Raw genomic sequence first — 16,687 nt, 5'->3', positions numbered from 1 at the left:
TAAAGATTCAGTTTCATCCACTTGCATTAAATGCTCTCGTCTTGTGCGGTACTTACTTGCTCTCTGATTATGCATTCTGATTATGCAATGGTGTATTGTATTGGTGGTCACTCACGCTTAAGCTTTTAAGCTCTAGAGGAGTGGGATAATTTTAAATTGCAATAAATCTTACCGTCAACTGCTCTAACTTGGGACTATCTGACAAAACATGGGACGGCCATTCGGCCACCATTTCACTGAACCTCCAAAGTCATTTGATTTGAGTTAATGAACGGCGGATTAAAAAATACACGATTTCTCTTTCACACCAAGTAGGCTTTTAACTCGAAATATAGTGGAATACATGCGAATGTTTGGAACGAAGAAGACCAAATTAGTGGCAATACGACTGGAGCGTTTGACGTCACTCGCATGGCATATTACACACTCATTATTTGTTAATCCTATCGGGCGATTAGGTGGCAGGCGTTCTCTAATTCTCCAATCGAAGTCCGGTCATTTTGAATGAAAACAAAAAAGTTAAGGGCGCACTATCAGTGAAAGTTCTCGTGACATGTTATGACGGAAAGTATGATTGATAACTTGGTGGAGTTATCAAAACAAATTTGATTTAATAGTAAGTGAAAATACAGGCCAGAATATCAACAGTTCCATGTTCGACTAATCCTCCCAAGCTAGAGCAGTTGTGTTGACGTTAGATTATTTTCAAGCACAGTTTATGAAATTTGGTCTTCATGAAAGGAAGTTTTCTGTTACTGTAGAGTAGTCTGAGTCAAAAAGAAGAAAGAAGTTTATTATTTTACACATATTTGTTATATACCTATTGTACGACCCTGCCAACGCACCGGACAGTACAGTATTTTGTCGGATGCCAAAAAGTATCCCTCAGTCACACCGGAAACCTTTTGTCCAGTGTCAATTTTTGAACTTCTGCAGGCTAGCTCTAAAGCTCTAAAACAGCATCTAATAACATGAAAACCAGAAAATGATTCTTTGATGGGCAGTATAGACCTAACTCTTCATACAAAAATTACGGGAAACGAATATTTGGACTTTGTACCCTATGCTGCACACAAGCACGCTAAAGTACAATAATCAGTTTTTTGAAGTTTGCAAAGAAATGCCACATAGAAGATTATTCAAATTCAGTATGTGAATAGAGCAGTAAAAAATACAACTTTTCTATTTTTCCTTTTTTTTGCAATGTGCCCTCCTGGTTATTACCATAATGGCTTTATGGCAACTCCTGAACTTGGGCACAGGATGTACGGTTACACATTTTGTGGATTGCATTGTGGAGTCACAAGAGTGCTCAAACTGTGAGCAACGAGCAATGCATAATGCAGGAATGAAAATAAAGGTATAATGATAATTGAATACTATCCACTGATGATCTGCGGCACTATCGTAAAGCTAGAATCGCTTCGTGTCCTCTTTGCTTGAGAAAATGATTGGTTAGATATTATTAGATGCTGTTTTAGAGCTTTAGAGCTAGCCTGACAGTTAGTCACACTAGGAAATCTAGCTTTCAGAAAAAACAACATCAGTCATCTACAGGATGTATTTGCAACAACAAGGATGAGCAGAGTTACCTGAATCAAGTTCGCAAGACAATTAATTAAAACTTGAAAGTTTGAAACAAAAATAAAATGCGCAGCAGCCAAAATCAACCAACCAAAATTTGTCATTCAATTCTCCCAAGACAGTGCTTCAATTTTTAAGGCCTAGTTTATACGCACGCTAAAGTAAAAACAATTCCGCACATGTAAATATGGGTCAGTGTTTGAGGTCCGGCAAAATTTCTGGGAAATAGCCTACTTTAACCGGATTAATTTTCGCGAGATTAAATTTCATGGTTTCGCGAATTTTCACCATTTTCGCGAAAATAAAACTCGTGAAATCGTTTGGGATAGCTCGTTCGCGAAATTAAATCCGCGCGAAATTTTTCAAAGGGGTCATTCGCGAAAATAAATCCACCTAGGTTTTTTTTTAATTTTGCTTTTTTTAGTTCACTTTTCTTTTCCTTTTATGACACAATGATATATGCAGGAATAGCTGATGCTATACGGCTTGGTTCGAAAGCGCTTCCATCCCTTGACCCCTTTGACGATATTGATCCATTGATTGACCAGATTGATGTGAGTACTGATATCAATGCCGTGTGCAATCTCACCGAAGAACAGATTGAGGGAAATCAGTAAGATACAGAGGAAGAAGATAACGGCGAAGATGACGACGAGGACGCGTGGGTTTTGCCAGAGAAGCAACGCTCTGCATTTGACATTTTTGAGAATTGAGATGATGAGAAAGAATTGTAATTTTTGTAGCATAGTTGTTTTTAGCAAAATTTTCAAGTTTCAAGAAAATCGTAAAGATGACCGAAGTAAATTTTTTTTTAATTTCTTCCCTTCGCAAAATTAAATCCACGCGAAATTTTTGAAAAGGCTCATTCGCGAAATTAAATCCACGCGAAATTTTTCAAAGGGCTCATTCGCGAAAATAAATCCAAAAAATTCGCGAATTTTTGAAATCGCAAAATTTAATCTCGCGAAAATTAATCCGGTTAAAGTATCCGGCAGTGCGCGGATCTAGAAGGGTTCCGTTTCTTCCCTATATATTTTTCTTGGGAAGTTGATCTTCAAATTAATTCTCAAGGTTGGCTTGGCTCAAATTATTTCATTTATGGCTCAAATTTTAGGCAATTTCTCATAGTTTTTGGGAACGTTAATTTCATTTAAAAGCGAAATTTTGTGGCGCATTTTTTGCTTGAGAGTCAGGTAAACGATATTAGCGCTTTCGCAGCATTAATTTTTGATACGCATTTTGGCGGGACGCTATTGTGACTAACTACCTGATGGGAATCAAAACTATAAAGTGACTTACAGCAATATGTCAGATCTAACAAAATTAATAATGGCACTGTCATCATTGACAATAAAACAAAAGATTTTCTGTCAAGAGTCTTGTAAACATTCCAACAATTTCCATAGAAATGATCTGTCACAGGAGTCTACCATTCTTAACACGGTCCAAGGATTGAGCAGCCGAACCGCTCCCAGAACGCCGGGGAGCTCCCGTGCGGGCTGAAAAACTTTAATCTGTCAATCATCTCCTCAAGCGAAGCGGATCATCAGTGGATAGTATTCAATTATCACTGGAGATGCTAATCAAAAATAGTGTGACATTGTAAAAAATGCTCAAAATCAACTTTTTGGAATAACTCTTCATATTTTTTGAGTCAGCCATAGAGATTTCACAGGGTAATAGACCTCAACGTGGAGATATGATTAAAAAAAAATGTTGTTATTTGAGTCAAAATTGTGGCTGCAGTTCAAAAATTCTAGTTTTTTTTAAAGTGTAAGTCACACGATATTGAAAAGTGATCTCTGAATGGGACCTTCTAGACTTGAAAGAAGAAAGGCTGAATTTTCCAAAAAGTGTTAAATGTACCTACTTTTGCGTTGTTAAATGTACTTTTTTGTGGCTTACATTTGAACTATTTTTTTTTTCAAAAGTTAATAGATAATAAGCTATGGCACCTCAGATGCTGGGAAATGGTTTGAAAGTAACCAAAAGTAAACATACACTACTAGTGTAACATAGAAATTTGTTAAATGAGCAGAAAATGTGGCTTACAGAAGATATTACTTAAATTATTACCATTTTGTCAGCCACATTTTCTCTCAATTAACAAACTGTCAGCCACATTTTTGTACTGTTATTACAAAATTCAATCTTTTATCAACAACTTCCCGCAAAAAGCATTCATGTAGCTGCTACCATTGCCAAGTAATTGACTCTCAAAGTTTGCAGGTAGAGTAAGCCACAGGGCCTGTCAGCCACATATTTTACTCACACTTCATGCTTTAATATATTTAAGTTGAGTGAGCCACAAAATTTCGTTCTTTTTGCAACAGGTAGATAAATTATTCAGCTTAACCATGGATGTATTTTGACATGTAAGCCACACGATGGCCTCATTCTATGAGCAAAATAGTGGATGACATCAAAAATGTCACAAAACAGGGGTTAATTTTTTATTAGCATCTGGAACTTTTGAAAAAAAAGGAAAATAGAAAAGCTTTATTTTTTACTGCTCTAGCTATTCACATACTGAATTTGAAAGATCTTATATGTGGCACTTTTTTGCAAACTTCAATTCAAAAAACTGATTCTTGTCCCGCCTTTGCATGACCTTGGCCTAAGTGCTTGTGTGCAGCATAGGGTGCAAAGTCCAAATATGCGTTTTCTGTAATGTTTGTATGAAGAGTTAGGTCTATACTGTTCTGGACACCCACCAGACACGACGTGTTTCAAAAATAATGCACACCGGACTCAAGTCCAATGTTGAGATTGTCCGGTGTTAAAAATTATCCTCAACTGACACCGGACTTTGCTGTAGTAGAGAGTCGTCGTCAAAAAAACGCAACAAAAACTGGTCTGTCTGGTGTGTTGACAAACAGGCAGGGTCATCTTGTTATAACAAGCAAGAAGCTAAATGCATGCCTATTAAAAATAATGGGAATCAATCAAAGTTGCAGTCTTGACTTACCAACACAACCAGGACAAAAGTAAGGTTCAGCATTGGTTTGAAAATTTCTTTGTCTGTACTGTGCTAGTACTGTGCCAAACGCAAACTGGGATCGCCGAATCCGTTTTGAGGATCAAAACACAAGGCGGATTATCGGACTTCGTAAACACACCATTTATGGCGGGAAAAAAAAGATGGCTAACACACCCTAGTGTAAGGCGCCGCCGCCTCCCTGGCGCCACAAGCCAGCATAAAAATAGAACTTTGTGGTGTGTAAACTCATTCTGAAAAATATTTACATTTCACGTAATTTCATATGTTGAAGTTTTTCCAATGTATCTCAAAAGGATAAACACAATAGTAGGAGGTCTTTCATATTTTAGAAAGCATTATTATATCGCGCACAGAAAGTTGTTCTAACAATGTCAATTGATTGATTGAAATAGCTTTTGTTTTAAATTTTTGATGGGATTTTTAGAAATAAATAGGATAATTCATATACAAAAAAAAAATGAAAACTGAAGAAAATAAAGGTTTAATTACTGTACCATGATAAAGCCTTAAACTTTGCAGATGTGCACCAACTCAAATGTCAAGGTAGTTTAGAATTAGTACACTACGGGTGGGGTTCTTCAGCATCCAAAAATGCACTGTAAGGGTGTGTTTCTGTGAGATTGCACTGCAAGGGTCGAATTTTAAAACAAATTCAAATTGATAAAAAGAAAGATTTTTACTTCTCGTTTGTTTGAAAAAGTTTCTATTGTCTGATAATTACAGCTGACAAGAGCATTCTTCTCAGTTTTCTTTAAATAAAAACAGAAAATTTCCCAAGCTTCTTTTTTCACGCAGATTTACAGCTGAGAAATATAGTGCACTATAAGGGTTGGGTAAATCAAGAGAAAATGCACTGAAAGAATACCTTTTCAGCCATATTGAACTAACTGCACTGTAAGGGTATGATTTTGAAAAAAAGATTATGCGCAACACGTACCGCTGTTTCGAAATCGCGTGCGCCCACAAGAGGAAGACACTGTCCTGATTTGAAATATGTGTCTGATATGAAACGGGAACACTTATGTCATATAAAAATAAAACCTTTAAATTGCGTATGTACTCGGCTTTATCTATTTTTAAATTCAATAGATAGAAAATCTCAAGTATATCGTAATAGACTCAACATAGAAAAGTAGTGTTTGAAGAAAAAATGACGAAGACGTGATTCGTAATTCCTGGAACGGAAGGAGCGTGTGAGGTTACGTCACTTTTTTTTCTTAAAACACCGAAACACGGACCAAAAAAATGCAAATACCGTCAAAGAAGTAACGATATAGCTTTGTTTATATTGAATTTGAAAGTAACTTTGATCAAAACGGAACGTCTCCACTACATAGTTCTAGTTATATATCATAGTTAGAAGTTAACTTTCATACCTTAATTCCCGATAATGGCAGAAAGTTTTTAAGATAAAAAGCAAACATAGATGTCACGAATATCACCGTGTATTAATCTCAGAAATGTTTGGAGAATGACGCATAAGGATCGAACCGGTTTAACTCGATTAAATTTGTAGAAAAAGTTTCCCTTAGCGGGTAAAAACTGACAAAATATGACACAAAATTTAGTATGACTCTTAGGGGTTACGAAACTTAATTTTAAACAGACACACCTGTCAGGTGGCTGGGCAATCCTTCTGTTTTAATGGTTTTACCCAAACCATTAAAGGCCTTATTATAAAATGAATTTCAAGATTTTCAAGGTGGCGGTCTACCGCCAAATTAAAAATCATCGCAAAAATTGTCGAATTTCAGTTTTTTGGTGTTTTGAGATCCTTGGGTCCTGAAATTTTCAGGGAACTTGTCTTATGCTGTTAGGCATGGAATGAATATAGATAAGATTCTTTAAAAGCTGGTTTCTTAGTTTGAAATCTCAAAAAATCGATTTTTAGGTTTCTGACTCACAGAAAAATATTTTTAAAAATTTTCTCAATTCATTTTGTAAGCTTTATAAATATTAGTCATTTAAATAAAGAATTAACTTCATAGCTCAACTCAGTATTTCAGAAAGCCTGATACAAAAATTTTGGACTACTTTACCCCCTGACTGGTTTTACGCCCGTCTTTGGTTATTTTTAGATTTTTTTTCTATTTTTAAAAATTTTAATAGTTGTCACATATTTCCTGAAAATTTCATAAAGAAATATTTAGTTGTTTTTGTTTTATTGACAAAAATGTAATTTTTTGATTTTTAGTATCTGACGGTAGACCGCCATTTCAAAGCAAATCTGTGCACTATTCTCGCAAGAAAGCACAGTGAAAAATCAAATTGGAATATTTGGCACATTTTAAAGCTTTTTTTAATGCTGTTTTGGCAATGTCAAATACCTTGTTGAAATCCACAAACTTGTAACCTTTATATTAATAACCATGGTCTGTATGTCGTATGTTTGTTTGTGATACACTACTTTTATTTTCAGAAAGTTTTTTTGATTGATGGTTTCGAGATGCAGCAGCTTGATTCTACATATTCTTTCTATTTCTTTTGAAACTAAAAAGGACCATCTACATATTGCGGGTCAGTCAAAAACTTGGCCTACCTCTGTGGTCCGGCCATATGGCCTCCCTTATAGCCCAACAAAAAAATCAATTTAGACGACCTTAAATCTTCAGACCACTTTTTTGGATTCTAAACCCCCAAAAGAAACATAAAATATCAAAACTTGGTGAATTATCTTGACCCGGACCAGATTGGCCTCATAGTGTGTGAAGCTTTAGTTCGCCAAGCTCAAAAGGGATTCTTTAGATTATTCTGGGGGGGGCAAAGGTGTGCCCCAATAGAGGTTCCAGTGATTCTCAACAAAGAGAAAATTCCCACTGCGCTCCATGAAATCGGAAGTGCCAGGGCGGTCCCCCATCCATGCGGTATCTTGGCTAGACGATGCTAAACATCCATGACCTTATTAAATTGGGTGCTTTCGCCGTAGTATGTTTCTCCCTTTCTTGTGTCAATCCTTGCTATCAAATACCGTGAAATCTATGTCTGTTGCATAGACTCAAAACTTATTTATTTTATTAAGGTAGGCCATAGGATAGGCCATATGGCCGGGCCACCGAGGTAGGCCATGTTTTCGACTGACCACTTTTTTTTATTGAATTTGATATTTGATAAAATAGATTTCACTTGTACGGTATGCCTATCATTGCATGAACAATTCCATCGATAATCTTTTTCGTTTTTCTCGATAACCGTCCACTTTTTCCAAAATGATAGAGTGGTATTAAAAACCCGCACCGAGCGAAGCGAGAATAATCTTATCGAGAAGTCGGGCTGAAACGGTATCACGCGGGAAAAGTGAGCGTAGGAGTTAGGTAAGCGTAGGAAGAAAATTTGTCGGCGGCAAGGGCTGAAAGGACTGTTAATCAACAGCCTCTCACCAACTTTTGCTCGTTCTCCTACGCAGCTCCTATTATAGCAAACGCCCGCCGTCTTTATGTTCCCGCCCTCTGACTTGATTAATTAACAGACTAGTTTGCTAGTCTAATCAAAAAATCAAATCTGACGAGGCTTGTATGGCTGGCTACCTTGAAATCTTAATTTATAATTCTTACTACTAGCCATAACTTGCATTAAGATGCCACCGCAGCAAAACGAACACATAGAGTTGAATTTGCGTTCAAAAGGAATGATCTTAGCCCTACAGGTAATTTTTGTTAAGAGTGACCTCTCATCTGAGACAAATTTCTTTCAAATGCTAAAAGATGTGTCAAGGGAGTGATTTACAGTCTACTTAGTGACACCCGTGCCTTGTCTTACACGTTTTTTATAAGAACAATTTTATAAGAATACGAGGCTGAAATTTCGCCAAAACCTAAGAACAAATTAAGAAGAATCTGAGCCTCAGATATCAGAAATTACTGAGAAGTACAGGTTTCCATTTTCATTAATATTGACATTTAAGCCTGAAAAACTCATATAAGATTAAGCGCAACCCAGCCAGAATCATATGACTTACTGGTTTTTCCTATTAAAAGCGTATATCTGAAGATACTGCTCTTCATATGTTATTGCCACCGCAGGAAGCCTAAAGCTTCCGAGGATGGCATTCATAGCTTCACGCATAAGGAAGTTGGGCAAACATCTCATAATTTTGCTCGCGTTTTCAGTATTTTAGTTCCGGTTAAATGGTGTACCGGTAACATTCTTAGCTTGACTGTATTTCTATTGTTTTATCATCATTAAAAACACTTTCCGGATTTTTTTTGATCTGATTACCCATTTTCAAAGCTCTAAGATAAGAATGCTACCATTAAGCGGAACTAAAATTCTGAAAAAAGCGCGCAAAATTATGAGATGTTTGTCCAACTTCCTTATGCGTGAAGCTATGAATGCCATCCTCGGGAGCTTTAGGCCCTCTGCGGTGGTAATTACATGGCACAATACCCTAAAATCACACTTTAATTTAAGGCATATACAAATTTCTCAAATTTACCTTATGATTTTTAATCAACGTTTCCACTTTTTAAATCATATCGCTTGACACATCCACAGCGTATTGGAATGTAGATCACTGGAATGGCTATCATCAAAAAAAAGATATAAGGCACAAACCAAAAAATGCTGACGTCAGCAAAACTTGTTTCTGAATAACTCCAGTTTTGGCTGATGATATAAACGTGTGGAATTTTGAACAAAGTTGCAAATCATTAAAATTCATCTTGAGAGGAAACTATTTTGAAATATCGCTGACGTCAGCGTCACTTTATTGCAAATTTTCGTATTTTGTTGATTTTTACTGAAGGGTTTGGGGTCTATACCGGATTTCATTTAACCCAAGTTAAAGTACTTTTAAACTGGAGTAATCGTAATATATCACAAAACTTTTAGGTGTTAAAGTATGTGGACACATAAAATTTTTAACATGTATATAAACATTTCCTAATTTACAAATCAAAAAAATTAGAATGAAAACTTTTTCTACCGTAGCTTTGATAAATTTGATAAATGTATATTCAAATCTTTATCATACTTTGATAAAAATCTCCTTCATATTCGAGGTCCCGAGAAGCATTGAAATTAAATCCCGAAGAGCTAGATTGGGATTGGGATCGTTGACCTTTCTCAAACAAAAAAAAGTGAAGCTTCAAGATTTTCGCCAGAGTACATTCATATCAGATGGGCTTTAAACTCAATACATCCAGCTACCATGCTGATGTAGAGCTGGAGGAAGGAAAAATTACCAATACCCCTTACCTTTGCATTGTTTTTTTTTTCAACTCCAAAATAATATGAAAATCTTCGCTTATAATTTTTCAACTATTTAATTGTTTATATTACTCATATAAAAAGTTTCCATTTGAGCATACTTATATCTGAAGAGGGATGGAGACGAGCCAAAGACAAAAGAATTTCTGCGGGTAACATACCAAAAGCCTCCATCCATTGCTTCAACAACCAGCTCATTATCACCGAAGCAAGGACCTGATTTAACATCTCTACACATCGAATTCTTGCCATTGTTGACTGTTGGATATTTTCTTGGTGGGTTCAATTCAAAAATGAAGGTTTGATTGCTATCTGCTATTCTTTCTAAAAACCAAAATGTAATTATACTCATTAGTCAAAAGTTATACTTAATGATCATTATTCAATAAATTCTTTAACTGTAAATAAAATAAAACAGGATACTCTAATATTGAGCTCTAAACAGCCACAAAGACCGAGATGGAACCAGAATTGTACTCTCCGCAATTGTACTCTCCGCTTTTAAATATATCCTCTCATTCTCTCTGCCAGTAATTCTAACTGATCCGATTCTGTGGAAAAAGTTGACTGGTATTTCCATGATTTCGAAAGACTCTATCTTTGTGAGAGCCTGTACGAGGACAGTTTGGAAATCCTGTCTCAGATTACCGAGTGAGCTTTTTTACTTTTAGATGAAAAAGAGAATCAAGGAGCTAAAAGCTAAAAGCTGATAGCGATGAAGATTAATGTTTTTGATTTAATGTTTTAAATTTTTCACAAGTGGATAGGGTATCTATAGGGTCATACAAGGGTGTGTTTAGCTTAAGCAAAACTGCAGTGTGTCCAGTAAAAAGCGAAACGAGTTATATACCGACATAAATCCTCGTAACCTGTGTTTATTCTTATGACTGAAGAAGCCCACAATTCATTATTCTAAACCATATACCTTATCGGGGAAAATTTTCGTCGGTGAAAATTTTCGTCGGGGAAAAATTCGTCACTTGTCCAAAATTTCGTCACTTTTCCCCGACGAAGTTTTCCCCGATAAGGTATATGAAATCTTTCCACTTTTTTCCGGACACGTTGTAAACCACAGTAATGTTACTAGTCTACACAATAGACAGATCCAGGCTTTTAGGCCTTACTCTAGGAGTTTTACGCTCGAAACGAAGGAAGATATGACGTAGCCTATAATGTTACTTACTATTCCAGATCCAAGGTTTATCAGTAAAAGCACCAAAGATTCTGCTGTTATTCTCAAGTAATTTGAAGATTGTCACAGTATTATCTTTACCATTGTTTCTGCGAGACGAAGAGATGCTATCAGATTCATACTCGAATCCACAAGCACTGTAAAAACCTGCCCTGTTCATATGTTTTGAGTAATAAGAGGTGCGCAAACAATTTGTGTAGCGTCCAAATTTTCTTGACTCTTTCAACCATTTTCCAATCACTTGATTTTGAGTTATGGTCAAGAGATTTGATTTGACTGAAAGTGAAAGTTTTAAAAAATTAACTCAAAGATTATTTTGAAATAATATGTAAGAATAGTAGTTAAATCAAATATCGGGTATAGTCTGTAGCAATCAAGGTCGTAATACTATTTGAGAAAAAAAGAAAATTCCCACGAAATCTTGTAGCAACTAACGGTTTGGAAGTGCTCTAACTTTAGGTTGGAAGGATAGAGTTTAGATCTGAGTTTTAATGCTAAACTTAAGACTTAGGACCTTAGAATCTGAGAATCCAAAAGTTCAAGAATGGTCCAATAAGGCTCAGAATATAGCCTGGAAGTCTATAAAACCCTCCCAAATTGAATATTCGATTACATCCAACAAATAGCCCAAAAGTGATATTTTCGCCCCCGAGCTTCAAATTTCGAAAAGCGAGAAAACGACGAAAATTCGCAATAGGTATGTTTCGACACAGATAGGGAAGTTTGCAATAAAATGGAAAGCTTCGTATTTTCTACTTACAAGGCAAGAATATGACGCGTGAAATATTCTCAACAATAACTTTATCATCTGTCTCATTCCGGATGGTACAAACAAAAGTTCCGTCATCAACCACCAGTGCCTTCACCAAAAATAAATCATCTTTCGTTATGATGGTAACATTCTGTACCGGTACATCCGCATTTGTGATCGTCCCGTTCATATATTGAGTATTCCCGTATGCAAAACAACTGATATTGACAACGTCACCAGCTAGAGCTATGATCGAGGGTAAGGAGGTTTCTGGGTTCAGATTTGTCTTTTCTGTTTTCTCGGGAGCTGAAATAGTTGTAAGATAGCTGATATTTTTATAGATTCTACGCAAGGCTTGGGGCCACCTTCCCTCCTCCAATGCCCTGGCTTTATATTTTCAATAATCCCCTCTTCTAGATAAGGCTTCTCCTATGTAGGGGGGTTTCATGGTTGGCGGAGGAGCGGAATCAGCCCTTTGTTCGGACGGAGTGGCGGAATTTGGCGAAAATTTAGACGGAATTACGGAAATTGGGTTCTCCGACGGAGACGGAAAATTAGACAATTTTAGTGCAGAAAAACAGAATTTAGCAAAAAATTTTGCAGAAGTGCGGAATTGTGGAATCGGATACCCCCTGAAACCCCCTCTAAGGGTTCGTACACATTTTAAGGTAGAATCTTTTCCAGATGACGTAAATAAAACATAATGCATCATTTCAAAAGAGTGACCCGTAAGGCATGAAATTAAAAATGAAATTTCTTTGCATAAACGAGTGTAATGGGAACATATAGAAATGAAATAAAACCAAATAAGAAGTTACGTAAAATCTTAACCACAGTTGCACTGTTAACCTTTTCACTTCCACTTCGGACAGTACAAAGATATGTTCCATTCTCAGATACTACAGCTTTCACATTTAATAAATTGGCCTTTATAGATTCGCTCACGGAAGGGATTGGCATTCCGGATCTCGTGATAGTCCCGGTCATTATTCGGGTGTTTCCGTATGCTGAACATTCGATGGATGTAACATTTTTTGTAGTTTGGATGAATGAAGGTGAGGACGATTGCAATTCCAACGAACGTATTTTCAATTGGACTGTCATTTGAGCTTTACCTTTGAAAGGAAACAGACAAACAGAAGTCAGAGATCAAACATTCAATACACCCTGCGACATTTTAAAACAATGACTTGTTGTTGCGGCAAGAGTTGGAGTCACTTAGAGCCATAAAGCACATCTACATATTTAAAGACCCAGTGACATTAAAACAACTCTGTCTTGCAGCCCCAGCAATGGAACTTCCCCCATAGTGGGTTTTTCCTATTGAATTTCAAATGGGAATAAAAACAAAGTTAATTTTCCAACGGGACTGAAATTGTGGGGTAAATTTCCAACTGGGGCAAAATTTCAGCCGAATTTTTTATTCGCGGGGGTCCCAACGGGTGTTTGACACAGAGGTGTACTGAAGTTCTACATTTTATATAGTTTTGAGGAATAAAGCAACGTTCTTACCAAGCATGTTTTCAGCTTCACAGACATAGAACCCTTCATCTGAATATCGTACATCTTTTATAAGCAACTCTTTTTCTCGGATATGAAAGCGACCGGCTGGTAATGACCAGAATATTCTTTTCCATGTAATTTTGGCAGGTGGATTGGATCGTACTTGACACAAAGGGAAGTGGAAATCAACTCCTTGTGGTGCAAAAACCAATGCTTTTGTGGTATTTATGACTGGGTGAGCTACAAAGAAGAATAATGACACGACTGTTAAGAACATGCAAAAAGCGAACCCTATGTTAGTTGAGAGTCAGGTCAGGAGATTATTTTACCAGTTGGAAAGAGGGAACAAAAATTTTTAGAATAAAAATGACTTCGATAAATTCTTACACAATGTGTGAAGATTTCCTGAAACACTAACTTCTCCGAGCAAGCTCTTCGCACGGCATTCGATCGGTCCTTGATCGCTCCATGAAATATTTGAGATGATCATTCGACTTGAAACTTCAAGGTTTTCTTTATTCTTCCAAGTGATGGTTTTAGCGTTTTTAGCTGAACTTTTCCAAGAAATTTCAGGCAATGGGTTTCCAGAAAAAGAACATTCGAATGTTGTTGAATCAGTTAGATTAACAATTCGGTCATCAAGTGAGCTTTTGATCAATCGTGGTGGTTCTAGGCTTAATCCTCTTGGTCCTGGAGGACCCTGAAACCGAAATAAATAAGTCATTACTCTAAGTCTGAGTCAAAAGCTCCTTTTCCAAGAGTGCATGAGAATTGTTTACTGACAGAAATTGGAAAATATATTTTACCTACCGGTGGTCCACGAATGAATTTAGCTGTTGATTTTACATCGCTGGAATCCTTGTCAATAGTGGTGCATTTTTCTAAAATAAAATATTGAAATTTATGATATCACAATTGCTTTCTTGTTTGGGCGTAAACAAAACCAATGCTTGTTATGTATGTAAAGTGAGATGCCTAATAGGGAAATACGCTCCGCTATTATAACATATCCCTGGATATGCACAGACGAACTCAGAGATTTAGATTTTTCACTGAAAATATTTCAAACCGGTTAGTTGAATTAAATATAATATTTCTATCCTCAGAATTTAAATTACTAACAACTCAATAATACCTTTACAGCCACACTGGGTTACGAATTGTTTACAAATGTTTTTCGTAGGGAATTGCATGAAGAATTTTTCCAAAGCTTGATTGATTTCTCCATTGAATGTTTCATTCGATTGCTTTTGAACGAAATCAGTTAAGGTTTCAATACTTGATAAAATGTTTTGTACATTTTCATCCAGCATCTTTGGAGCATCACGTCGAGATCTGTCTTTTACCACATCTACAAAAGGAGAGATTTAAAAATTAAAAAAGACTATTCAATGCTTTTTAGAGTATTCGACCAAAAAAGCTAAGTGGACCACGAGTGGACCACAAATTCATCATCTATTTCATTAATGCATAAATGAAATTTGCGTTCCCGTTTCGTGCTCTGTAAAGGAGACCTACTGTTTTACACCCTTGTCTCGTAGCCCCGGTTGAAATTTTCCCACTAGTGGGAATGAAAATCTTTTATCATAATTCTAAAGGGTATAGAAGTTCTATTATTCTCAGGTCGAAAAATCCAGCGGGATAATTTTGGAGTAATGAAGTATAATCTCAAAGGGCTAGATGCGAATCTTCAACCTTTCTCAGGCAAGAAAAAGTGAAGCCTCAGAATGTACGCCGTATTTTTTGACGACGGATTGAATTTAGCAGTTTCTTTGTTTTCGAGTGTTTTTTTTTTAATCTAGTGTAAAATTTTATTTTCAATCCGGAAGGCCGTGTAACTTAGGTAGGATTCAGTGGCTTCAAATCCGATTCGCTTCTAGCCCTTTGGGCTTATACTTTATTGTTTTTGGAGTGCAAATTTTTGAGATGATGGGTTTGATGGGGATACAAACAAAGTCATGCTGGATGGGGTCCCAGCCTGGGGGTACTAGGATTGCGAACTGACGGGGGGTGCTGCCCGACTTTCAACCTTTGGACCCTTACCGGGACTAAAAAGAAGAAAAGAAAGGAAAATTTTGTGAATTTTACGACTCTTATTGGGACTAATTTGACCTATTTTTAACCAAATTCGATCTTTCCGGGGGTAAAAAGTTGAAATTTTCCTATTTCTCCGACCCTTAGTGGGACTGAAATTTGATTTTCTGATTTTTCCGACCCTTAGCTGGACTTTTGAAATCTAAAAAAGAAGGGTGGCACATACCGTACCCTCCATTTGCCTAAGTACCCCCCCCCCCTGGGGGTCCCAGCGGGTTTGTGAAACAGAAGTTCTAAATTTAGTCAATTAAAAATATTTTTAAACATTTAACAAGTCTATCTAAAGATCTATCAAACGCAGAGAAAAACGATGTGAACTGACATACCCTTACTCCAATTTTCTAACTCCAATCTGTTAAATCGAGAGTCCACTTCCAGATATCTTAGAAAATTAAAGACAGAAAGACAGCCAAAACAGAGAACTAATAACCAAGGTAGTTTCTCCATATCTTTCTCAAACCACTAACAGTAAATATAGTGACACAGATCAAAGAAAGATTGCAGACAACTTTTTACTCAGTTAAAGTCAAAAGTTTGAACTCACTTAAAAAGTCACTTGAGAACAATGACTTTCTCAGAATAATTCGAGACTCCTTTCTGTTAGTACTAGTGCTCAATTTACAACAATTTTGACTATATTTTAAAACTGTCAGTGTGTCTCATATATCTATTCTACAATTTTGAATCGATAACCTTCAAGAAATATTAATTAATTTCCATTGGTTTTGTGTGCACCAACCTTTGTTTTGTCTGCTATCTTTCAACGAATGCTTGTCCTAACATATTTAACACCCCTGTATCACAGATCTGCTCGGACACCAGCCCAACTGCTGCAACCGGAAAATTTCGTCAAAAACGAATCCCCTGCGGGAGAAATACCCAACAATTTTAGCAACACTGGAATATTTACTTTGATTTCATCCCCAAAATTGCACTCTAAAAACCATCCCCATTGGATTTTTCGATTAAGAAACAATAGAATTCTCATTGGGATTTCGATAGAAAGTTTCAACCATTGAGTTTAAAGCCCGAAGGGCTAAAGTAGAATCTAACCTTTTTCAGGCAAGAAATAGTGAAGCCACTTATTTACCATCCAGAACGCGCCTAGAACGCGCCGCAATCATGACGACGGATTGTATATAGCGGTTCCTTTGTTTTTGAGGACTGCATTTTTTAAAATCTAGCGATAGATTTTCCTTTCAATCCGGAGTTTGTGCAAAAACCACGCACGGGCGTTCTGGATAGGAAATAAGTGGCTTCATTTCCTATCCAGGAGTCTCGAGTCTAGCCCTTCGGGCTTGGAAGTCAATGGTTTCAACCCTGCTGTCGGAAAAAGTTTCACCGGGGCTGAGACAGG

The 16,687-nt window shown here is 36.6% G+C and overlaps 1 protein-coding gene across 1 annotated transcript; it reads right to left on the bottom strand.

The window, feature by feature from the left end:
• Positions 1-9,830: 9,830 nt before the first annotated feature.
• LOC136822529 (uncharacterized) lies at positions 9,831-15,860 on the bottom strand. The gene is made up of 9 exons (XM_067078796.1): positions 15,657-15,860; positions 14,372-14,587; positions 14,047-14,117; positions 13,624-13,936; positions 13,246-13,476; positions 12,552-12,848; positions 11,743-12,039; positions 10,974-11,258; positions 9,831-10,114 (listed from the first exon to the last, which is right to left on the bottom strand). The coding sequence occupies exons 1-9, from the start codon at positions 15,775-15,777 to the stop codon at positions 9,846-9,848; spliced, it is 2,100 nt and encodes a 699-aa protein (XP_066934897.1). The 5' UTR covers positions 15,778-15,860; the 3' UTR covers positions 9,831-9,845.
• Between the last annotated feature and the right edge of the window lie 827 nt (positions 15,861-16,687).

The sequence above is a fragment of the Clytia hemisphaerica genome, unplaced genomic scaffold (assembly GCF_902728285.1).
Source record: "Clytia hemisphaerica strain Z4C2 unplaced genomic scaffold, Clytia hemisphaerica genome assembly, whole genome shotgun sequence".
Classification (NCBI taxonomy): domain Eukaryota; kingdom Metazoa; phylum Cnidaria; class Hydrozoa; order Leptothecata; family Clytiidae; genus Clytia; species Clytia hemisphaerica.
This window is presented reverse-complemented; position numbering and strand designations above follow the sequence as displayed.

What these genes read in the sequence shown, in the direction of transcription:
- LOC136822529 (XM_067078796.1), bottom strand. Translation starts at nt 15,777, where the DNA reads ATGGAGAAACTACCTTGGTTATTAGTTCTCTGTTTTGGCTGTCTTTCT. An exon ending in GTTAGAAAATTGGAGTAAGG is followed by an intron (nt 14,588 to 15,656) that starts GTATGTCAGTTC and finishes CTCCTTTTGTAG; the next exon opens with ATGTGGTAAAAGACAGATCT. An exon ending in ACGCGTCATATTCTTGCCTT is followed by an intron (nt 11,259 to 11,742) that starts GTAAGTAGAAAA and finishes TTTCACTTTCAG; the next exon opens with TCAAATCAAATCTCTTGACC.